We start from the raw sequence: 25696 nt of genomic DNA on the forward strand, positions 1-25696 counted from the left end.
GGCCTTGCTGTCAGCAAGCATACCTTGCTGAAACCTAATAAGAGTATGTACATTTTTTTAAGTGGTCTTGCCTTCAGCAAGCTCACGAAAAACAGAACTAAAGAGCATATAGCATACTGTACAGTATCTAACGTATGCTTGTAATATTATAAATTAGCTTATGATGACTTTGTCTTACTGTAAATATGTTTTCATCAGAGAGTAATGTGGTCAAGGTCAAAGCAATACAAAGCTGTACACAAGAACATTTGAGAAAATGACAGTGGGGGTTCACAAACCCACTGTTGGGAGAGTGCTAAACTCTGGCCAAAATAATTGATACTGTAGGTTTCTTAAATAGATATTGTTACTGTAATTTAGTTATTCCAATATGTTTTCATTAATTGAATTCCCTTAATCTATTTTATGAGAATTTGTAAGATTCTTGTTTGCATAAAATAGACGGAGACCAGTCTTTTCAATATTAGGTAACAGAATTTATTCTCGGAGCGCGCTCCCACGAGCAACAGTTTATATACAATAACATGACGTAATTTCAATGCTTGTAAAATGAATCCCCTCCTCCCGACCAAGACAAAGGGAACTTTAAAAGTACATTCTGAGTTCATTCGGACCCACTAGCACATACACAGGACACACAACACAGCTGAATTAACTTTTGACTCCTCACCATTATCGATCACCACTTAACTGACAGTTCTAATTAATAGAAAACCTAGGAATGCACTCACAGCCTTATCTAAAAAACCCCAGAGCTCAGTTTCGTCGGTTCAACTATAGGTTAACTACCTTATCTGTTTACTTAATCCACAAACCATTCCTTTCTTCCTAGTTGGAATGGTGTTCATTAACTTTAATTACTCCTTGTCCATGTCACACAATCCCTTCTTATGAACTCATATTGTTAATCAGATATAATAAAACTGAGTATAAGTTTACTTAGTTACAGTTCTATTTAAAATTAGATTATTGTTTATTCATTTATTCATAATATTTCTAACAGATAGTTATATCAATATTCATTTATTGAACAGCTTCTAATGGAAATTACCATTTGAATGGCACCTTTGTTAGTCTTACTAATTGTAAATGATTCCACACTGAAATAGGTTAATTCATGCTCAGATTATCAAATCCTCAGGAAGAAGCATCGATGAGAAAGTTTTTTGGGGTGATTGACTCAACATGTTGACAGTATTTGCAGAGACAACATTGACTGGAGACTATGTGGAGCAAATAGAACTGCCTACGGAAAAGGTGGGATGCCACTACTACTATGAATAACTATTGAATTGGCACAGAAAATGTGCTTGCCTATGTCTGTGAACATCATAGATCATAATGGGGCTAAAAACAAGTTACTGTACGGGATGCTAAAAAAAAGCCTGGACGTGTATCTCGGCAAAAGCCTGGCCCTGCCAGCCAAACCCAATTTTTTTATTCTGCCGTTGTTTGCCCTGGATTATTTGTTGGCCATTACGCATTTGGAATCGTTGCTGTTAAGGTTGAATACAGTGACAATATTAATAAAGTTGACTGTTTGTTTACCAATAAAGGTATGTGTTGGAGCACGTGTGTGTGAGCCCTACTGTACTACGTCACATTTACCATTTTAGGACATCTTCATTTGATCACTCTTTTGTTGCTGAGAATGGGTCTAATAGACTAGAAGTAACATAGTATGATATGTAACCATACCAAATGTAACATAAGATAGAAGTTACATTAAGGCAAAATCGAAAGGAGGCTGGTTGGTCTGGGTGAATAACACAAATGTCTAGCAACCCAAAAGTTGTGTGTTTGAATCTCATCACAGACAATTTTAGCAGCTACATACTAATTTTTAGCTACTTTGTAACTACATAGCATGTTAGCTAACCTTTCCCCTAACCCTTTAACATAACCATTAGCCTAACTAACGTTAGCCAGCTAGCTAACGTTAGCGCTAGCAACCTAGCTAACCTTAGCCACAACAAATTGGAATTCGTAACATATATGTTTGCAAATTTGTAACATATATTATATTTGGAAAATGTGTAACGTATTGTACGAATTGCAGTTCGTAACATATCATATGAATTGCCATTCGTAACATATCACACGAAATGGATGATGAACATCCACAAATTAATACATACCATACATTCCGTAACATATACTAAATGGAGTGTCTCAGATTTACATACAGAATAATATGAAATGCTCTGAGACCACGTTGGCAAGAAATGCAAACTTTTAAAAAACCTTTATTTAACTAGGCAAGTCAGTTAAGAACAAATTCTTATTTTCGGTGAAGGCCTAGGAACAATGGGTTAACTGCATGTTCAGGGGCAGAATGACAGATTTGTACCTTGTCAGCTCAGGGATTTGAACTTGCAACCATCTGGTTTCTAGTCCAATGCTCTAACCACCCAAACTTATAGCGTATGAGTTAATAAAATGCTTCTAAACTTCTACATTTCCAATTTGAAAATTCAAACTTGATTCGCACAAACGAAAAATGTATTAAGCCCTAAAAAATGTCCATAATTATAATCCACATTTCCTATTGCTGCAGGATTATTTTCCTGCTGTAGAAAACTGGCTCAAATTAATATCCTACGTCTGTACAGTAGGACTCGCACGTTAATCCTCTTCGTCAGGTGATCCTTTGTGCCCAGCAACCCCTGATCAGGTGATATGCATTTGACTTCATATACTATTTGCACTGTATATAAAAAGTGTTTCTGTGGTGTCCAAATGTATGACCTCCATTTCAAGTGCTATGGTGGCAGAGAGGAATGGTCACTGCACTGTAGAGAAAGAATACTTTTCTCTTTGTTTCTTTTGAAATTCTGTCAGGCTATAGCCTTGAGATATCCAGCATGTCAGTCACAAAACATAAGGATTTTGCACAATAAACACTTTCTTCATTTCTATATTAGAAAGTTGATAAAAGACATATTAGAAGCGCAAATGTTATGAATTAAAATCCAGCCAATGCTGCTCTCTTCTGATGTAGTCTAGGAAACACATGTAACTATCAAGATATCATGAAATTGTAACAAGCAAAGCTTTGGGGTGGCGCAGAGAGATAATGCTCCTGTCAAACAGTCTCAGTTTTCTCCTACCCCCAAGGGTTCAAATCCTGACCCATGTACATACTGTATATCTTGTCAGTATGATACCGATGTAGGATCTTAATTTGACCAGTTTCTTCACAGCAGGAAAACAATCCTGAAGCAACTGGAAATGTGGATTATTATTACATTTTATCGGGGTTGACAACTCTTTTGTCAACCCCGATAAAGTGATTTTGATTTGCTTAACACTTTTTTGGTTAGTACATGATTCCATATGTGTTATTTCATAGTTGATGTCTTCACTATTATTCTACAATGTAGGAAATGGTCAAAAATAAAGAAAAACCCTGAAATGAGTAGGTGTCCCCAAACTTTTGACTGGTACTGTGTGATTTCTGGTTTCCGCAAAAATTAATCTTCACCTGGCTGATGGAGGAGCTTTGGTTGTTTTTGGTTGATGTGGAGCTGGTTGAGAGGATTTTGATTTGTGTGGAGCTGGTGGATGCGGTTTAGAGGATTTTGATTGCTGTGGAGTTGGTGGAGACGGTTTAGAGGATTTTGATTGCTGTGGAGTTGGTGGAGGCGGTTTAGAGGATTTTGATTGTTGTGGAGTTGGTGGAGGCGGTTTAGAGGATTTTGATTGTTGTGGAGTTGGAGGAGGCGCTTTAGAGGATTTTGATTGCTGTGGAGTTGGTGGAGGCACTTTAGAGGATTTTGATTGCTGTGGAGTTGGTGGAGGCGCTTTAGAGGATTTTGATTGCTGTGGAGTTGGTGGAGGCACTTTAGAGGATTTTGATTGGTGTGGAGCTGGTGAAGGTGGTTTCGTGGATTTTGATTGGTGTGGAGCCGTGTGAGAGGATTTTGATTGGTGTGGAGCTGGTGTAGGTGGTTTATAGGGTTTTGATTGGTGTGAAGCTGGTGGAGGCGGTTTAGCGGACTCCGATTGGTGTGGAGCTGGTTTAGGTGGTTTAGAGGGTTTTGATTGGTGTGAAGCTGATGATGGCTTAGTATGGCTCTTGGGTTTGGTCTGGACAAAGGGACGTGATTTTAACTTGAAATTGCAGAGCATTGAAGGGGTCACTTGTGAGTGTACTATGATTGGCTGCAAGTGGATGTAGTGGGTCTCTCTTTGGACAACATTGTGGGCCGGGAGATATGTTTGTGGGGGTGGTGGTGGTGGTGGTGGTGGAGGAGGATGACACACAGGTCTAGAGCCTTCCTCATACTGAATGGCCTGGTTGTTGCGGTAGGTGTACAACATGGATGCCACCAGTTCATTAGGTACTCCCCTCTGCTGTAGGGTGTTGAGTGGGTGGGGCTCGTAGAAGTCGTGAGACCTGTCACAGTCCACCTCTGCAGCACAGGTTCCTGTAATGTAGCGCTGACAGACGTGGAGTCTTCTGCATTTCTCCTTGTCAGGACAGTATCCGTACTCTCCACTACCTTTGTTGTATGTGTAGCAAACCTGGAGACAAACACAGACCACTCCTAGTAGGTGCACATCAAATGTATTAAATGGAAATTACATTTCTTTACTCTGGATATCTACATGCTCAATTTAGAGGATATACAGTATTAGGTCATTATATTATGATGTAAATATGAACAAGACTCAAGAGAATGAAGTAAAGAAAACACTGCCAGTTGGTTACCAACCCGTCCCATGTCCAGCTCAAAAATGTTTTGTCATGCATTTAAGATGCATTAGTACATTCTCGTATGAACCCATTTTACTTACGAATTTTTTATATTTTTTATTCCAAGTAAGAATATAACATAATTTATCTTCTGAATGTATGTTTGTGTGTGTGCTTTTAAATTGCTTCCACTAAGTTGCAAGGAGCCTGAAAATACGAGCTTACTGGGGGTAAGAGGGTGTTGTCATTCTGCAGTAGTAACATACACAGCTCCCTCTTGTCCAATTTCTCCAGGTGATGCTCTCTCAGGACTCTGATGTTGTATTCTGACGTCAGCTCATGACAGAAGCGGCACCGTTGTCTGAAAATCAATGTCTAGTTTATTAATTGGACCATTTAAAAAAACAAGCACACATAAAACTTGAAAAAGCCATACATGCACATGAGCAAAATCAGAGGATAACACACAAAGTCTGGGACTTATTTCCATTGTGGTCCTTGAGACAAGATCGAACACAGTTAAACACAGTATGGCAGTGAAATAATAAAACAATAACAGAGAAGAACATCTCTCTCTTCATTGCAGTTACATCATATGGGCACAGAAGACAAACATATTTTTACTTAAATGTTGAAAGCTGCCCAGAACAAGAAAATACCTTCCCCTGCATTACTCCTGAACCTGTCTGTATAAGCACACATCAGGAACACCTCACCTGGTGCTGTGATTGTGTGCATCGCAACACGAGGAAAGTAATCACTTAGATACCTGGGCGCAGGACCATAAATACTCCTGTAAACCAAACCTAGTCTAATCTGGGACACCCTATCCTCCAGTTAAATTCCTGAAAGCAGCTCCTGCCTATGTGAGTACGTGGACTCACCTTTAATACTACCCTGATCCGTTTATTCTGGGCTATCTGGTAGCATCCCCTTCATAAATGTCGATAAACCCCGAAACCAGGAAGTACTAGCATGGTCAAAATGGCATTTAATGAGGGAAGTGGCTAGCACTTTAATGGAGTCCTTATCAAAAGAAAGCAATAGTTTCCTAATAGACCTACTGCCCTTCTTTTTTTAAACAGCATTTTGAGATTGATAATACTAACGGGAAAATGTTGGCGAAAGCATATAATATCAAATGAAAATGGCTATTGAATAGCTGTGTTGCTTAATAACACGCCCCAGCTTTTATGGCCGTGTTTTAGCTGCAGTAAAATGACACCATTTTGTTTGTCTTAATGACATTGTAATAACGTTTTACAGTTTCCAAAATACATACTGCAACCTCTAAATCTTAATATTTAGAACCACATTATATATATATAAAAAAATCTACAAACAATATTAACCGGACTACTGCCACTACAACCAACTGTTCACAACGTGTCTTTTAAATTAGCCTACATGTTGCATAATACAAGACCATTTTTTATATAGAACATTTCAAAACAAGGCAATTAATAGGTGACATCCCAGCAATATGATTAAAAAACGGCATATTAGGGAGTCTGACCAGGCCTTATTGACCAAAGTAATAACAAGGTTTACCCCTCATTGAATCGACACGTTCCATAAAGGTAGAATATACACAGATGTAAATTGCTGCAGCCATTACATTCCTTGTCTCTGCATAATCTCATCTTCGTCTTGGCAAATATCCGCTTGTTTCCCTCAAAGACAGCACTGGTAAACATATCCTGATTCCCTAAAACACTATCCAGGTCATCTTCTGGCGTGCTAAAGTTGGCACGCATTTCTTCCAGCTCAAAATACCCATTATGGGCACAGAGGATCTTATAGACCAGAGCTGTTGTATCCATGTCCGTCACCGTAGATCTTCTGCCTTGACTGTTCAAATCGGTTGAAATGCATGACTACATATTGACAGCAAACATGAAGGATTAGCCACATTAGTGGAATTTGCGGGTCGCCTTCAAAATAAAGGTTCCTAATAGAAAGTGATGCAAATGGTTGCAAATTGTGGAATCATGCCATATTTGGACTAGATAATGCTAAACAAGTTGGGAATGTTGTTATATAAATTCAACAAAAGACAATAATTAGCTACCTGGCAAAAAAAATAAGTTGAAAAAGCACTGTGGATGTATTAAACTCACAAATAATTTGTGGCATACTTATATTTCACTGTACAGCCTTACCTATGGATTGTGGTTCCAATGAAATGGGGTATCAGTCTACTCAGTGTTACCCACATAACACAAATGTAAAGAATTTCCACAAATATTAGTGTTGTAGCTGTTATTGTGGGACTTTGACTGTGGGAAATGGCCTCCGCAGTCAGCCTATTGTGTGTTATGACATACAGTACCAGTCAAAAGTTTGGACACACCTACTAATTCAAGGGTTAAAAACTATGAAATAACACACATGGAAGCATGTAGTTTACCAAAAAATTGTTAAACAAATCAAAATATATTTTATATTTGAGATTCTTCAAAGTAGCCACCCTTTGCCTTGATGACAGCTTTGCACACTCTTGGCATTCTCTCAATCGCCTTCACGAGGTAGTCACCTGGAATGTGTTTCAATTAAAAGGTGTGCCTTGTTAAAAGTTAATTTGTGGAACTTCTTTCCTTCTTCATGCTTTGAGCCAATCAGTTGTGTTGTGAAAAGGTAGGGGTGGTATACAGAAGATAGCCCTATTTGGTAAAAGACCAAGTCCATATTATGTCAATGTAACGGATGTGAAACGCTAGCTTAGTTAGCGGTGGTTCGCGCTAAAGTTACCAGCCTCAGAAATTGCAGCCCAAATAAATGCTTCATAGAGTTCCAAGTAACAGACACAACATAAACTGTTCAGAGGAGACCATGTGAATCAGGCCTTCATGGTCAAATTGCTGCACAGAAACCACTACTAAAGGACACCAATAAGAAGAGACTTGCTTGGGACAAGAAAAACGAGTAATGGACATTAGACCAGTGGAAATCTGTCCTTTGGTCTGATGAGTCCAAATTTGAGATGTTTGGTTCCAACGGCCGTGTCTTTGTGAGACACAGAGTAGGTGAACGGATTATCTCTGCATGTGTGTTTCCCACCGTGAAGCATGGAGGAGGAGGTGTGATGGTGCTTTGCTGGTGACATTGTCAGTGATGTATTTAGAATTCTTGGCACACTTAACCAGCATGGCTACCACAGCATTCTGCAGCGATACACCATCCCATCTGTTTTGCGCACAGTGGGACTATCATTTGTTTTTCAACAGAACAATGACCCAACACACCTCTAGGCTGTGTAAGGGCTATCTGACCAAGAAGGAGAGTGATGGAGTGCTGCATCAGATGACTTGGCCTACACAATCACCCGACCTCAACCCAATTGAGATGGTTTGGGATGAGTTGGACTGCAGAGTGAAGGAAAAGCAGCCAACAAGAGCTCAGCATATGTGGGAACTCCTTCAAGACTGTTGGAAAAGCATTCCAGGTGAAGCTGGTTGAGAGAATGCCAAGACTGTGCAAAGCTGTCATCAAGGCAAAGGGTGGCTACTTTGAAGCATCTAAAATATATTTGTTTAACACTACATGATTCCATATCTGTTTTTCCATAGTTTTGATGTCTTCACTATTATTCTACAATGTAGAAAATAGTAAAAATAAAGAAACCCTTCAATTAGTAGGTGTTTCCAAACCTTTGACTGGTATTAGACTTCAGAATTGCATTTGGGGGCATACTTGTATTTCACTGTACAGCCTATGGATTGTGGCTCAATGAAATGGGGTATCAGTCTACTCAGTGACACCCACAGAACACAGCTGCAATGAGATTACACAAATATTAGCATGATAGCTCATATTTCGGGACTCTGAAACCACTGTGAAATGAGCCACATAAAGCTTACCAGACATCCTACTATGTGTATTGATGATTAACTAGTCAAAGTCCCACAATAAGAGCTATGGCACTAATATTTGTGAACACTCTTCACAGTTTAGTTCTGTGTACATAGGCTGTACAGTGAAATATAAGTATGCCCCCAAATGCAATTCTGAAGTCTAATACATCCACAGTGCGATTTCAACAGATTGAATTTAGCATTCTCTCATGAAAATATGCTTAGACTGCACTATTTGTATCCATTTGTATCACTTTCAATTAATTTTTAAGGCTAGGGGCAGCTAATGATCCTCTGTGGCCAAAATATGTTTTAGTAGCCTATTTTGAATGATTTTTAAAATTCTGTATAGACAGGAGTACGCTATATAATTTTGATAATTTCATTAAATTTACTTAGGGAAAGCTGCTTCCCATAGCCTTATGCCTTAAGTGCAGGAGCTGTCTTTTTCCAAGTCTGTCCATTTAGACCAGTGGTTCCCAAACTGTGGAGCGAGGGGGTCGGCAAGGGTGGCGCGGGGGTCCCCCCCTCCCACATTTTTTTATACTATTGTCTTTATAAAATGATTCCCTCATTCAATGAATCAGAGATCAAATGGATAAGGTTGGCTACTTCAAAAGCAAGGTATCTAACTAGACATATTTATATACAAGGCTAAAATATTCATGTTTGGGGGAGATCTATGCACTGCAAATTATTTGCCAATCAGGCTATTCTTAGAATATCTTTTACGTTGTTGCAATTACATGGCTACTGTTTAATAGAGGGGAATTCATTTTAAATTTGGGAATCCCAGCTTTCCAATAGTGTAGATTTGTTTAGGCTCTACAGTGCCGGTGGAAAGGAACAACAAAACTTATGCATAGTTAGCTATAGTTAAATCGCGAGATAACTTGTAGCAGTTATGTTTTGAATTGTTGATCTAATTAGTCTGTCTGTTATTATTTTATGCACCTGCTGCTGAAAACGAATCACTAATACCTTTGACCTTACACAGCTAGTTAAAGGGCCAACCAGGGTGACTTGTTGCTCTAAAACACAGATTGATTTGGTGTTCAGTAATAAACCAGAGAGAGTGACTAAATCATTCAATATGGTTACTGGGCTGTCTGATCATAATCTGACACTTATAGCCAGAAAGCTGTCTAAGAGCAGGTTTAACCTCTCTACTGTTAGAAAGCCGGATCAACTCAGAATACCTAAGAGTGAATTAAACTATTTTGAAAAAGCAATTAAGGGAATAAACTGGAATGATCTCTTGTCCTATACAGACGTGGAAGCTGATAGTCAGGTTTTTCTATCCACAATCCAGACTACAATAAATGGCTTCCTAAAGAAAATCAAATCCAAACCTGGCCAAAAGAGCACTCTTCCTTGGCTAAATGGAGAAATCTGGAAATTGATGAAAGAATGAGATTATGCTCTAAAAATAGCCCTAAAATCTAAATTAGAGCATGACAGACGTAGGTTTACCATGTTGAGAAATAAGGTGATGAAAGAAATCAGACAGGCCAAGGCAAACTTTTTTATTAACATAATTGGTGAAGCAAAGGGAAATTCTAAATTGATATGGGAGAATCTAAAAAAGTTAACAGGGAAAGACCATAGTAACACTGCAAAAAGACTAGAAATCATGATGAATAACAATCTAACACAGGATGCAGACGGAATAGCAATAGCCTTCAATTCCTACTTTATTGACTCTGTCAGGGTACTGACACAGAACCCCTCCACTGGTTTCTTGGGCTCAGTGCTAGTGAATGACACTCAACCTGTCTTCATCATAAGGGAGGTTTCTGAGTCAAAGGCGAACAAGGTGATTAGCTCACTAAAGAACTCTAAAGCCAAAGATGTGTTTGGGATGGACTCTACCTTTCTTAAAAGAGTCACTCATTGGCCCCATTACTAAGGTCACCAACACATCTATTGGTCTCGGTGTGTTTCCAAGGGTATGGAAGTCGGCCATAATAACGGCCATCTTTAAATCAGGCGACCCTGCTAACGTGAGTAACTACAGGCCCATTACTATACTACCTGTGGTGTCAAAGGTTGTTGAAAAGTGTGTAGCAGAACAACTGATTGCCCACCTCAACAACAGCCCCTTCACATTACACTCCATGCAGTTTGGCTTCAGAGCGAAACACTCCACAGAAACGGCCAACTGCTTTCTTCTGGAAAATGTGAAGTCCAAGATGGACAAAGGGGGTGCTGTTGGGGCTGTGTTTCTGGACCTAAGGAAGGCTTTTGATACTGTTAACCATGAGATTCTCATCACAAAATTGTCTAAGTTCAACTTTTCCCCTGATGCCTTGAGATGGATGAAATCATACCTTGAAGGCAGAACTCAGTGTGTCAGAGTGAGCAATGAGCTGTCGCCCACTCGTAGCTATGATGTGGGCGTGCCCCAAGGGTCAATACTGGGGCCCCTCCTGTTCAGCCTGTACATTAATGATCTGCCTTCTGTCTGTACTGGGTCTGAAGTTCAAATGTATGCAGATGATACAGTGATATATGTGCATGCAAAGAGCAAACAACAAGCTGCACAAGAACTCACTACTGTAATGGTCCAGGTTACAAAGTGGCTCAGTGACTCGTGTCTGCATCTCAATGTGAAAAAAACTGTTTGCATGTTCTTCACAAAGAGAGCAACAGATGCTACTGAGCCAGATGTCTATGTGTCAGGGGAGAAGCTCCAGGTGGTATCCGATTTTAAGTACCTTGGCATCATACTTGATTCCAACCTCTCTTTTAAAAAGCATGTGAAAAAGGTAATTCAAATAACCAAATTCAACCTAGCTAATTTCCGATTTATACGAAATTGTTTGACTACAGAGGTAGCAAAACTGTACTTCAAATCTATGATACTCCCCACTTAACATACTGCTTGACTAGTTGGGCCCAAGCTTGCTGTACAACATTAAAACCTATTCAGTCTGTCTACAAACAGGCTCTCAAAGTGCTTGATAGGAAGCCCAATAGCCATCATCATTGTCACATCCTTAGAAAGCATGAGCTCTTGAGTTGGGAAAATCTTGTGCAATACACCGACGCATGTCTTGTATTCAAGATCCTTAATGGCCTGGCTCCCCCTCCACTCAATATTTTTGTTAAACAGAAAACCCAGACATATTGCAGCAGATCCACAAGGTCTGTCACGAGAGGTGACTGTATAGTTCCCCTAAGGAAAAGCACCTTTAGTAAATCTGCATTCTCTGTGAGAGCTTCCCATGTCTGGAATACACTGCCATCAGACACACATAACTGCACCACATATCACACTTTCACAAAATGCTTGAAGACATGGCTAAAGGTCAATCAGATTTGTGAACATGGTCCCTAGCTGTGTGTTGCCGCTCTCCATGTTGTCTGTTGTCTGTAGCTTGTGAGGTGTGGAAACACTGTTGCTTTTATGAATTTTGTCTTGCTGCTTTTTGTTCTATGTTGCTCTGTCTGTATGCTATGTCTTGCTTGTCCTATGTTGCTATGTCTTGCTTGTTCTATGTTGCTATTGTCTATATTGTAATTGTTTTTAATAACCTGCCCAGGGACTGCGGTTGAAAATTAGCCGGCTGGCTAAAACCGGCACTTTTACTGAAACGTTGATTAATGTGCACTGTCCCTGTAAAAATAAAAATAAACTCAACTCAACTGTTGCGCTCTCTCTCCTCAAGCAATGGCCCACTCGCACTGGCACACACACAGCACCACAGACATACACTGAATGTCATTCTGATAATGACTGATATGTATACTGAACACAAATAGAAACACAACATGTAAAGTGTTGGTCCCATGTTCCATGAGCTGAAATAAAAGATCCCTGAAATTTTCCATACACACAAAAGCTTATTTCTCTCAGATTTTGTGCACAAATTTGTTTACATCCCTGTTAGTGAGCATTTCACCTTTACTAATATAATCCATCCAGCTGACAGGTGTGGTATGTCAAGAAGCTGATTAAACAGCATGGTCATTACACAGGTGCACCTTGTGCTGGGGACAATAAAAGGCTATTCTAAAATGTGCAGTTGTGTCACACAACACAATGTAACAGATGTCTCAAGTTTTGAGGGAGCGGGAATGCAGGAATGTCCAACAGAGCTGTTGCCAGAGAATGTAATGCTAATTTCTCAACCAAAGTCATTTGAAAGAATTTGGCATTACGTCCAACCAGCCTCATAACCACAGACCACATGTAACCAAACCAGCCCAGGACCTCCACATCCGGCTTCTTCACCTGCGGGATCGTCTGAGATCAGCCACCTGGACAGATGATGAAACTGAGGTGTATTTCTGTCTGTAATAAAACCCTTTTGTGGGGAAAAACTAATTCTGATTGGCTGGGACTGACTCACAAGTGGGTGGGTTGCGGACAGCTCCGGCCCAAGACATGTACTGATAATACTGTATGTAGTAAAACCTTCAGGTTTCAAACAATTAAATATGTATACTTCAAAATGCATACTTCCTCCAGCTCACTGCAAAGTGGTGTGTGACACCCTGATGAAGCCTGCCTTCTGTGCAAATGGGAAGCATGCTTCAATTACCAGTTGAGAAATACATCATGGCCAATTACATCCAATTGGTAGTTACAGTCTTCTCCCATTTCTGCAGCACCCCTACAGACTCGGGAGAGGTGAAGGTCGAGAGCCACGCATCCTCCAAAACACAACCCTGCCAAGCCGCACTGCTTCTTGACTCACTGCTTGGTTAACCCAGAAGCCAGCCGCATATGTCTGAGGAAGCACAGTCCAGCTAACAACTGAAGTCAGCTTGCAGGCGCCCAGCCCGCCACAAAGAGTTGCTAGAGCACGATGGGACAAGGAAATCCCGGCCGGCCAAACCCTCCCCTAACCCAGACGACGCTGGGCCAATTGTGCGCTGTCTCATGGGTCTCCCGGTCACGGCCGGCTGTGACACAGTCTGGGATCAAACCCGGGTCTGCAGTGATGCTTCAAGCACTGGAATGCAGTGCATTAAACCACTGCGCCACTCGGGAGGCCCAAAAAACTATTACCACAGGATTGCATTTAGAATTGTTGCTCATTGATTGGGTTTATAAAAAAGCTGTCTGACACATGTTCCGCTAAAAGACCCTGTATCTGTATGCTGTGCATGTGATAAATAACATACATAAGGAATATAATACACACATGCCAATTCAATTCCACAAAATTATGCAAATTAAGACAGGCCAATAAGCATGACTGGTCAAATGCATTTCCATCAACTGGTATTTCTATCAATTAATAGGCTAAAAAGCATTATTTCGCAATGGGATTTTTTTTCTTCTCCCGGACAATTGTCAGGTGGCAATTTTACTTAATCTGCAAAAAAAAAAAAAGAAGCTATTACAGGCTAACTGGAAACTGTCTAGCAGTGATGCTTGGAGAAGTGGGTATACTCTAATTTTGCCCCCCCCCCAAAATCCAAAAAGGCTTGCCGTGAAGGAAAGGCACTCTGTGTGAAAAATGCTGTTTTCCTACAGTTTTTCTTCTTCTGTTTTACTATATATTTTCAGGTTTTCACTCAAAAATCACACTTTTTTTTATAGAAAAACAAACAAGTCCACAGCAATGCTTAAAACACACCAGGAGTCCATTTTCTCTGGTCTGGGAAAAATATAAATATTTGGAGGGTGTGGTTGCCTTTTAATTGAATTGCTCACCTAGCAAGTGACTATTTGGCTAGCCATGTGTTTGTACTGTACAATGTAGGCCTACATGGCAGAGTTTGCAAAACCAATGCCCTCCAAATGGATACAAATCATCATGATTTCATTCTGCCAGGTAACCCTTTACCAAGGTTTTTTTGGTGAAGCCTATAGAAATGTTGACTCAAACAGCGCTTGATGACTGAACTGTGCATTACAAAGATTCAACCAAGAATTTGGACCAAACTTTTTCAATACCTGGTTCCATTGTTTCCTCAGTTCCTGGTAGATAAAAGTTGAAACCTCTTTCCTACAATACCAGCTACTGATGTCGTTCAATTCTGATCTGCTCCAATGCGAAAACCAATTGAGCGTGGTTGCTGCCTGATATTCTGCAGAAATTAGCTATGTGTGTGCTGCGCATGTGAATATATTTCACATGCTTTGCGATTATGTAGGCTACTTTGTGCATGACGTCGCTATTGTACTACATAATTGGTATGGCGTATAACTTGGATATGCATCAATGGGGATTAAGAAGTAATACGCAATGCCCACTGAAAAAAAGTGGGTATACCTGCCTATAGCTCCCACTGCACACTAGCTATCTAGTAAACCTAGTGCACACTAGCTATCTAGTAAACCTAGTGCACACTAGCTATCTAGTGCACACTAGCTATCTAGTAAACACTAGCTATCTAGTAAACCTAGTACACACTAGCTAGCTAGTAAACCTAGTACACACTAGCTAGCTAGTAAACCTAGTACACACTAGCTAGCTAGTAAACCTAGTACACACTAGCTAGCTAGTAAACCTAGTACACCCTAGCTAGCTAGTAAACCTAGTACACACTAGCTCGCTAATACACACTAGCTCGCTAATACATGCGCCATCCTCTCTGGCAGCAATCAACCAGTCTGAGCCCATATACCTCACAGCGTCTGTGTCCTGAGAAGGTATCTGCTGGAGCCAGACCCTATTGAAAGATGCTGGAGTAATTCATAATGACATAATTATCATTTTACCAATTAAAAATCTATCACTGTCATGTAAAAGTTATAATTTGTCTGACATGCATCTGATTACAATTAGCTTGCTTACAGCAGTTGTTTTGGATTGGGCAATTCATATCAACACAAAATGTGTCACCACACACACTCAATCGCTTTCTGGCTCGCTCGCACACACACCTATATGGGAGCAACTGAATCTGCAACACCATGGAAATTAATTCTGACTACTACTATCACATTCTGCCTTCACATGTATCCATGCTGTTCACATTCTGCCTTCACAGTTATAAATGTTGTTGTTGCCAACAAAAGCCCCCCTAATTTCTCTCTTTATCTCAGTCACTAATTCATGTTTACATGGTGAGGGTCAATGGTGAGCTCTTGGTTCTCAGTCAATTTTAAACCATAATGTCCCAGCACCAGCCTGTATGGTTTTACAGTTCTTAGCTCTGAGCTCTGGCTCGATAGTAAGGAGCAAACATGGCGTCCCACATCTGCTTCAGCATCTGCAACATCTGTGAGATCCAGGGGAAAGATGAGGGATGAGCTGTGGAGAAACCATATCCAAGAATCATCATAACATTTCTCCTCTTCGTGCTGATATCTAGTCTCTTATGTGTTTAAATACTGTAGGTAGGTTGGGTGCAATCAAAAGTTAGACAAAAGCTGTATGCTAAGTGCTAGACTAGTATTAACTAAAGCAACCACATTATTTGGATGTTGACAGTTTCTTTCAATGATTGAACAATAGGCTTACAACGTTATTTATTTTGTACCTGGATCCATTCGGACAAAAAGCATGTAGAGAAGGACCGCGGCCAGAAAAAATCTCTGAAGACGGAATAACCCACCACTGGCTACTGATAGTCCTCTGTTCAAAAGCCTAAGCAAGGCCTCAAGTTTCTGAATCACAGCACCTATAAAGCACAAACACACAGTCAGTCACACTGTCTGGCAACATTAAAGGCAATACAAATGCTTAATACAATTGTAAGTGAGATGCACCTTGAGGTGTGTTAAGTCCAGCAACCACCACCACAGGACTGGTGTTGGGATTAGGGCTTGGATGTTGTTCTTGGCTGAGGTTCTCTTTATTCTCCACGATATCCAGTGCTGTTTGTTTCTGGTCCTCTGTGAATGCAATACCTCCCACCTCACCAAAAACCAACTCCCGTGCCTCTGTCATATGACCTAAAGGCACTAGAATATGCAGTAAATAAAGCTCTGCTACAGTCCCAAATCCTGCCAATCTCCCATTGGATGGGCAGCACAGCCAAACATGGCCTGCCTCCTGCATCATAGCTTGCTCACCCACTTTGGTGTAGAGGAGTATGCTACAAAAAAAGATGAGGGACATGGAGAAAAACATGACTGTAGGGTGAATTGGGGAATAAATTTACATGCCAATTGAAAACATAAATCACAATGTGCAGTGTACAAAACTGTTATAATGGAAGAAATGAGAGCCTGCAAATTAACTATGTTATATTTTCCTCACCACATCTGCATTATTTTTGCAGATATTTTCTCAGGGCACTCATAATGTTGCAGAATCCATGCCAGTACACCAGGCCACTGATTGAGTTCAGCCAATGCTTGAATCCCCACAATGCAGAGTGCAGCCTTCAACTCCCCATACCTGAAAGTCAGATGGACAACGGTTTAGTCCAATAATGCAATGCAACAAGGACCATGTCATAAAAGCAGAGCAAATTCTAAGAATTAATACCCACCTGCTGTCTTCTTGCTCCGCGTTTAAAAGGCTCACCAGACCTCTCTCACATGTGTCGAAAGCAGCTTGGAAATCCCTCTGAACCATTAACTGCTCGGCAGCTGAATCCAACAGTCCATGTGTCAGTGCAAAATTTGAACTCAGCGGGGGGCTTTGACGGACAGATCCGAAGCTGAGAGTATGAGCCATTGAGGTGGACGAGTTGCTCATTATTGTATTGTTGGTAGCTAACGTTATATCTATTTTAGTTGTTTGTGTCGATAAATTGTAAGACAAATCACCAACTGTCAACCAAACATTAGTAATGTTTTTACCAATATGTTAAACGTGCCGTAAATTATGTGCTGGTGGTACCTGCCTTGTACAAATTTGTTTACATTCTGAGGCAATATACACACTCTTATTTGGCTTCCGCACTCGCCACCAATCATATTCGGAGATTACTCATGAACACAAGGCAGCCAATCACTTGCGCTCTTATTCATACGTAACCCTCCAGGTGCGCTCGATTTAGCTTTAGCTCGCCCGGCGTGCCGGATAAGTGGGGTTCCAGTTTATCGTTTGGGACCTCTTTTGACATCCCCAAAATATGCTTGCAATTCAAAGAAAAATGAATGTTGCCAAGCAGAGTTCTCTATGCGACATTAAAGTATTAATTAATTCATAAATATAACCACAGAATATGATCATTGATTTGTGGGATATCTGGAACAACAGAGCATTTGCAATACATTTGCATCACTGTTTTTGTAAGACAAGGACAGAAAGTGATGAAGTTGTAGAACTCAAAATAACTCTATGGCATGAGCTGATTATACTGTGCAAAGTAAGGTTTGGGTGTTAAGGGACTTTCCTTTACTCCATTTTCTGTTGAGAGACCGATTTAGAAGGTTCTAAATATTAGACGTGATGTTTGATGTTGGACCTAAAGCAATTTGAAATACTTATTTTTCATAGCAGTAGGGATCTCTCCAAAACTTCCTCATAATTCTCAGCTGAATAAACATGAAAATAAGACAAATAAATGCCATACTATCCCTTTCTGTATTATTCTAGCCACATTATGTGATTGTGTATAGTGGTGAAATGTCAGATAAGTTATTGTGAATATGATCCTTAGTTTCCCGGAAATGCCGATACCCATCGTCAAGACATGCAATTACAACTAAACATGTCAAATGAAAATAAAGCAGCTAAAATGCCTTTGTTAACTGCTGTTAACAAGCGATGGATTAACTGAAATGCACAGCCACAGTCTCCCAAGCGTTAAGAAAAGAGAGGCCAGATACATTTTTTCACAGTTTTCTTTTGGATCCCTCACATGTGATCTTACTCTGACGTTTCCTTGCTCATGACAGAAATACTTCACAGTTCACACACACAGGGACAAACTACATGACCTTGCTTTCATTCATCAGGCGTGTGTGCAGAGAGACAGAATTGACATGCCAATTATTTGATGTTGCATTCAACCCCATTTTAGTGTTGACATTTGTGTCATATTGGATGTTATTTGGTTATGAATTAATTCTACTGATATTTTGTGGATATTAGTGAGAACATCAGTAAGGCCATCTGCTCCTATAGTACGTATACTTTCTCTGTTGTGAAGTTGTTGTTGAAAGTGACCCTCCTGTTATCTGTACAGCTGCCTCTACAAGGGGTGTTTGGGTTCTCTCCCCATGGTAGTCCGTGTTTAAAGCTGTGCACACAAGCAAAACTTTACACACACCGGCACACACACGCAAAGACCAACAAAAACTTTAGTGCATGCGCGCGCACACACCCACACACACACACACACACACACACACACACTCATACTCATACTCAGTACAATGAATGCACCATGGCTTTGACCTGTCTAAACTGCCTTAATTACTCATGTTGTTGAAGCTTGGGAAGACTACTGGCTTTGTTTCCTGCTTGTGCAGGATTGGTGAGTTTCTATGGTTACTGACTGTGCTGATTTGCAAGAGCCAATGAGGGGGTACAAAACAAGTTCAGGGGCGAGGGCCTTGTGCAAGTGTGAGGGTTATACTTGTCTACCCATTCAGCTCATACAGTTCCACTCGGCTTGTCTCGTCTCTTAACTTGTCTCATCGTCTATGCTAGTCCTCTACATACAGCAATCTTCATTGGATAAATACAAGCAGTTTCAGTATAAGATAGTTTATCTATAGTTATATAGTTTATCCATAAAGGGAATGACCATACTTTTGTGTTCTTAAAGAGAGAATACTTTTTTGTTCACTTAAATGGACTACTTCTGTGTTTTCTTTAAACTGGAATGTGAAAGGATTTTTGCTGCTTAAAAGTAATTTTTGGTATTTGATTTATTCACTGGAACTTGTTGGTGTAAGGCTGGATATCTAAACAAGGTGTTCACACCTTCAAGGCTGCATAGGCATGGGCATAGATGGAATTCAGTTGAAGGAAGAGGGGGATGAGGTGAAGGAGAAGAAAGAAGATGAAGTGATCCACCTGAGGAGGACAATAGGCCTGCTTCCGGCTATCTCCTTCATCATCGGTACCGTGGTGGGCAGCGGCATCTTCATTGCACCAAAAGGGGTTCTGATGAACAGTGGTAGTGTGGGGCTGTCACTGGTGGTTTGGGCACTGTGTGGGGTCCTCTCCACCTTCGGTAAGCACCAACTGTCATTTTAAAAGAGGTACTGGGTACCTATGAGAGCAAGAGGAGCATAATTGTGATGTTTGAGAGTGGTAGTTGCTAACACAATATCCGTCTTGAAACATTTGTATTAGATATTCACACATCAGTCTGATTCAGTATTGTTAAAGGTCCAATGCAGCCGTTTTTATCTCAATATTAAAACATTTCTGAGTAACAATTAAGCACCTTACTGTGATTTTAATTTTTTTTTAAAAGGTTAAAAAGATACAAAAATAGCTTCTTAGCAAAAAGCAATTTATCTCGCAAGAATTTTGCTAGGACTGTATGGGAAAGGTCTGAATGAGGAGCCTAATTGGAGGAGCCTAATGGGAGGGATATACAACCTGGAAACTAGCTGTTATTACACTGCCTGGTGATGTAGCCAAGCATGGCAAAACAAGTTGAAATTTCAGGCAGTCTTTTCAAACAGCTCTTACATTAAAAGGGCATTATCATAACTTTCACAGTATTATTCCAACCTCATAGTATGGAAATATATATAAAACACAGGTAAATCATGCATTTGACAGCACTGCCCCTTTAATTCACAGACAGCACACAACATTCACTCCCCTAATGGAAGTTTAGGCTACCTCAGAGGTGTATTCTAGTACTCACTGTATTTTCTTTGGCAGTAAACTTTGCTGGATGTATTCACTTAGTTGAATGACCTGGTCAAGGTCCACAATCCTCTGGTATTTGCACCTGCGATCAAACTTTGCACCTACAGTTGAAGTCGAATGTTTACGTACACCTTAGCCAAATACATTTAAACATTTCACAATTCCTGACATTTAATCCTAGTAAAATTTGCTGTCTTAGATCAGTTAGGATCACCACTATATTTTAAGAATGTGAAATCTCAGAATAATAGTAGAGAGAATGATTTATTTCAGCTTTATTTCTTTCATCACATTCCCAGTGGGTCAGAAGTTTACATACACTCAATTAGTATTTGGTAGAATTGCCTTTAAATTATTTAACTTGGGTCAAACGTTTCGGGTAGCCGTCCACAAGATTCTCACAATAAGTTGGCTGAATTTGGGCCCTTCCTCCTGACAGAGCTGGTGTGAGCTGGTGTAACTGAGTCAGGTTTGTAGGCCTCCTTGCTCGCACACACTTTTTCAGTTCTGCTCACAAAAATTCTCTCGGATTGAGGTCAGGGCTTTGTGATGGCCACTCCAATACTTTGACATTGTTGTCCTTAAGCCATTTTGCCACAACTTTGGAAGTATGCTTGGGGGTCATTGTCCATTTGGAAGACCCATTTGCAACTAAGCTTTAACTTCCTGACTGATGTCTTGAGATGCTGCTTCAATATATCCACATCATTTTCCTCCCTCGTGATGCCATCTATTTTGTGAAATAGTTTTGGAGCAGTGGCTTCTTCCTTGCTGAGCGGCCTTTCAGGTTATGTCGATATAGGACTTGTTTTACTGTGGATATAGATACTTTTGTACCTGTTTCCTCCAGCATCTTCACAAGGCCCTTTGCTGTCGTTCTGGGATTGATTCGCAATTTTCGCACCAAAGTATGCTCATCTCTAGGAGACAGAACGCGTCTCCTTCCTGAGCGGTATGACTGCTGCGTGATCCCATGGTGTTTATACTTGTGTACTATTGTTTGTACAGATGAGCGTGGTACCTTCAGGTGTTTGGAAATAGCTCCAAGGATGAACCAGACTTGTAGAGGTCTACAATTATTTTTCTGAGGTCTTGGCTGATTTCTTTTGATTTTCCAATGATGTCAAGCAAAGAGGCACTGAGTTTGAAGGTAGGCCTTGAAATATATCCACAGGTTCACCTCCAATTGACTCAAATGATGTCAATTAGCCTATCAGAAGCTTCTAAAGCCATGACATAATTTTCTGGAATTTTCCAAGCTGTTTAAAGGCACAGTCAACTTAGTGTATGTAAACTTCTGACCCAATGGAATTGTGATACAGTGAATTATAATTGAAATAATCTGTCTGTAGAAGAAGAATTACTTGTGTCATGCACAAAGTAGATGTCCTAACCGATTTGCCAAAACTATAGTTTGTTAACAAGACATTTGTGAAGTGGTTGAAAAACGAGTTTTAATGACTCCAACCTAAGTGGACGTAAACTTCCGACTTCAACTCTATAAAGTAACTTTGACTTATCTTATTTAATTAAGATAATAACAGTTTCCTGTACAGGTTATTGTCATACATGCCTCCACTATTATTTGTACCATTAACATAATTTAAAACATTTATTATCATTCAAGTATGAGTCCTTGCACAGATGTCCAAATGTTTACTATTAAACTGATGGTTTAATATACAGATGTAGGATCTTAATTTGAGCCAGTTTGCTACAGCAGGAAAATGAGCCTGCAACAGGAAATGTGAATTATTATGTGGATTATAATTAATGGCCATTTTTGTAGGGGTTGATGCATTTTTCATTAGAGCAAATCAAGTCTGAAATGGAAATTTCAGTGGAAATTACAAACTTTAGAAGCCTTTTTAAACCTCAAATTTGAATTTCCTGCACAGATTCTAAGCAACAAAATTCTAAGCAACAAGTGATCAAATTAAGATCTGTATTCATCAAGGTTGTTTATAGAGTAATAGCCTATGGCTGACCAAATAAACTGATCAAAAGGGTAGTATGGGCTGAAAGCATGGGGTGGATGTGTGGCTGACCTTTCCCAGGTATTCCCCCAGTTTTATCTTTATTATACCACAGCTATAAGCACAGCTATAACTAGTGATATGCACTGAATAATGAATATTTAAAAAATATATGTTTCCTGAATGTATAGAGATAGTTATACAATAGAAAATATCTCAGCCCACTGAGCAAAAACTTGTTGAGTCCACATGATTTCCACATCATTTCAACCAACAAATCCAATGTGATGGCATTGAGTCAACGTGGAAAACTGACTGTATTTTCAATCAACTTTTCACCTGAATCCAATGACATGGTGAATTTCTTTTGTGATTTCACGTTGAATTCACCTTCGATGACCACTCAACCAAATGTAAATCAAAACTTTGTGTTGAACTGACGTCTGTGCCCTGTGGGAGATGTGTCATCTGTCTCTGTCCTTTGTCCAGGGGCCTTGTGTTATGCTGAGCTGGGAACCACATTTACAAAGTCAGGGGGCCACTACACCTATCTGCTGGAGACATTAGGACCCTTGCCTGCGTTCCTGCGTCTCTGGGGAGAGTTTTTATTCATCAGGTCAGCAGTCTGTATCTCTGTCTCTTTCCATACACTCTTAGAATAGTTTAGGAGACAGTATAGTTTACTACCAGTTTTTCTAATACTTTTACTGTACTCCATGTGGACTGTAAAGGCCAGCTGTAGCATCCTACGTGTCCCTGGCGTTCGGACGCTATGTGGTGGATCCCTTTTTCAGCCCTTGTGCTCCTCCCACAGCACTGATTAAACTGGTCAGCATCCTTGGAGTGAGTGAGTGTAAAATACAACCGATAAGACTTTGTGAATTGTTTGATTACTATGGAATTCTATTTCAACAAGGTTTATCTTCCTCCTCTCACTGTAGCATTTGTGGTGGCGATAAACTGCTGGAGTGTGACCCTGGCATCTCGCACCCAGGTCACGCTGACATTCATCAAGATGTTTGCCCTGGTCCTAATCATCGTTCCTGGCATCATGGCATTAGCCAGAGGTGGGGTAGTGGTTTTGGTAGAGTTACATGATACACAATGTACACAATATACCCAGGACCCTATTCAGTCAAACCCTGCTAACTCGTTTTCCTCGCTCCCCTCCCCAGGACAGACAGAGAACTTTCAGAATGGCTTTGAGATTGATACATTAACACTGGATAAGCTACCATTGGCCTTTTATTCTGGTCTATATGCCTATGGTGGATGGTAAGCAGTGCACAAAAAAAATACCATACCATACCATCCATAAAGAACTGTTAACTGATAAATGGACATCTCTTACTTTCTTTGCAGGTTTTATCTGAATTTTGTCACAGAGGAGGTCATTAACCCAAATAGGTATTTTACATTAAAAAAACTATGTGATTGACCAATTATTTACACACAAAAAATCAAGTAACCTCAAGTCTTTGTCTGCTCTATTTTGTCAGAAACATCCCACTGGCAATCATCTTCTCCATGGTGACGGTGACTGTGTGCTACGTTCTTGTCAACGTGGCCTATTACACCATGATGACAGCAGAGGAGCTTCTTGTGTCTGACGCTGTGGCTGTGGTCAGTAATATGGCACCAGATGGTCAAATCCAAGAAAAGGAAAATAACTGCATGTGAAATGAACTGCATGTGAGCCTCATATATGCTGTCTGTTTATCGCAGACGTTTGCCAATCGTGCGCTTCGCGGCTTGGCCTCTGCGATTCCTGTACTGGTAGCTGTGTCCTGTCTTGGGGCGCTTAACGGTGGCTTCTTTGGAGCACCCAGGTAATAATGCTGCACTCTCGTAATTCAGAAACATACACCTTGATGTACGCTTGGCTGGTTCTATTCACGAGACGTCTGTCTGTCCGTGGTGCAGGATGCTGTTCGTGGGGGCCAGGGAGGGACACTGGCCAGTCCTCTTCTCAATGATCCACATCCATCGAAACACGCCTCTGCCTGCTGTTCTGCTGCTGGTATAGTCTACTACTACTGCCCATAGTCTACCTTGCCAACCCAATTAGAGTATCTTTACAAACATCTGTATTGGCTTTGCTTTCATGGTCCAGTTGAGATGTTTGTGTTGTCCTTCCTGCAGTATCCGTTGGTGGTAGTGATGGTGGCCAGAGGAGAGATCTTCCAGTTGATCAATTTTGCCTCCTTCTCCCGGTGGCTCTTCATTGCCATGGCGACCATGGGGATGCTCATCCATCGCTACCGCTTCCCCCTCCACCCAAGACCCTTCAAGGTCGCTATGACTACTATAATTAACTAATGCCCCTTGTTTGGTACTGTTTCTTGACTGCTTACCTAGTTTTATTCCTATGATCAACTCATAATTCTATTCTATGTCTACTAGGTGCCGCTGGCCATTGCAGTCACCTTCACAGTGGTGTGCTTCTTCATCGTTGGGCTGTCTCTGTACTCAGACCCCTGGAACACAGGGGGCAGCTGTGCTCTCACCCTGTCTACTACCTGACCGTACACCGCTCACGCCTGCCCACCCGATGGAGAAAGAGCTTCAGTGAGTCACATCCTTATCATGCCACTATAATGTCGTTGTCATCATACTAAATTACTGATAGCAGAAATGTCAGGTGAGGGTGGTGTTGTGTGGGATAGTTATGGCTGTTGTGTGAGTCACCGACAGGACTGTCTCTCTATTCTCCAGACTACTGCAGTAAGCAGCTTCAGATACTGCTGGAGGTGGCTCAGCAGGAAGTTCAGACCTACTAAAGACGCCTCTTTAATCACACACACTGACCAAACGGACACCCATTGCTGTGCCCTCCATATTGTACGTAGATGTGAATACCAAGGCATGTTAGTTAGATTTGGAAAATAATGAGCCGTTAACTCTACAGCATTCACTGCTGGGAAAGTTAGTTCTGCTGAAAAAACCCCAATGACTATTGTTTTTGTTTACTTGAATTAATGAGGTGTACTTTTTACGCTTTGAATACGATAGATGTTTTGTGTTGAATATTTACATTTAAAATGATGATCATGAGCAAATGTTGACATACTGGTATTTAGTACTCAAAACAAAAAGAGAAACTGTGACATATCCATTTATTCCCATTTACATAGGATTCATTAAACAGACATGCTTTTCTTAAACATCCCAAAAGTTACCCATGTCAGTTTTCCCACAAACCTCCCTCTGGGGTCTGTTGTACCAGTCATATAATAAATACTGAGCCAGAATGTAAAGGTTCTTGCATATTATGTGGTGTTCATGCCCCTTCCAGTTTATCATACCTTCAATTATAATATGGGACAATAAACCCAGGACTGTGTGGAATCTAGTTAAAGTTAAGACACCTAAACCCAACCAATGTGAAAAGGAGCAGCAAAGTCAGCGGGTTTCACTGTAGTCAGCACACCCACCCAAAAAGAAAAAAGGCACTTTAAACATTTACATTAA

At 40.5% G+C, this 25696-nt stretch overlaps 3 protein-coding genes across 4 annotated transcripts; 1 reads left to right on the forward strand and 2 right to left on the reverse strand.

The window, feature by feature from the left end:
- Positions 1–2215: 2215 nt before the first annotated feature.
- On the reverse strand, positions 2216–6610 carry LOC112264569 (extensin-2-like). Its single transcript, XM_024441257.2, has 3 exons — positions 6251–6610; positions 4925–5060; positions 2216–4527 (listed from the first exon to the last, which is right to left on the reverse strand). Exons 1-3 carry the CDS (start codon positions 6520–6522, stop codon positions 3481–3483), a joined length of 1455 nt encoding a protein of 484 aa, XP_024297025.1. The 5' UTR covers positions 6523–6610; the 3' UTR covers positions 2216–3480.
- Positions 6611–13577: 6967 nt separating this feature from the next.
- Positions 13578–17373, reverse strand: pex26 (peroxisomal biogenesis factor 26). 2 transcript variants are annotated; one of them, XM_024441258.2, is made up of 5 exons: positions 16954–17373; positions 16719–16859; positions 16226–16554; positions 15997–16137; positions 13578–15735 (listed from the first exon to the last, which is right to left on the reverse strand). In XM_024441258.2, the coding sequence occupies exons 1-5, from the start codon at positions 17160–17162 to the stop codon at positions 15563–15565; spliced, it is 993 nt and encodes a 330-aa protein (XP_024297026.1). In that variant the 5' UTR covers positions 17163–17373; the 3' UTR covers positions 13578–15562. The 2 variants fall into 2 exon arrangements, with proteins under 2 accessions (XP_024297026.1, XP_024297027.1); XM_024441259.2 differs by having other exon boundaries at positions 13578–15767; positions 16954–17371.
- Positions 17374–18973: 1600 nt separating this feature from the next.
- Positions 18974–25234, forward strand: si:ch73-352p4.8 (cystine/glutamate transporter). The gene is given in 13 exon segments (XM_024441268.2): positions 18974–19596; positions 22715–22841; positions 22957–23072; positions 23167–23292; positions 23401–23500; positions 23588–23632; positions 23725–23848; positions 23951–24054; positions 24149–24245; positions 24368–24517; positions 24629–24728; positions 24731–24793; positions 24941–25234. Coding segments are annotated over 13 exon segments (1452 nt in total). The 5' UTR covers positions 18974–19361; the 3' UTR covers positions 25006–25234.
- The last annotated feature ends 462 nt before the right edge of the window (positions 25235–25696 follow it).

This window comes from Oncorhynchus tshawytscha, linkage group LG15 (assembly GCF_018296145.1).
Source record: "Oncorhynchus tshawytscha isolate Ot180627B linkage group LG15, Otsh_v2.0, whole genome shotgun sequence".
Lineage (NCBI taxonomy): Eukaryota > Metazoa > Chordata > Actinopteri > Salmoniformes > Salmonidae > Oncorhynchus > Oncorhynchus tshawytscha.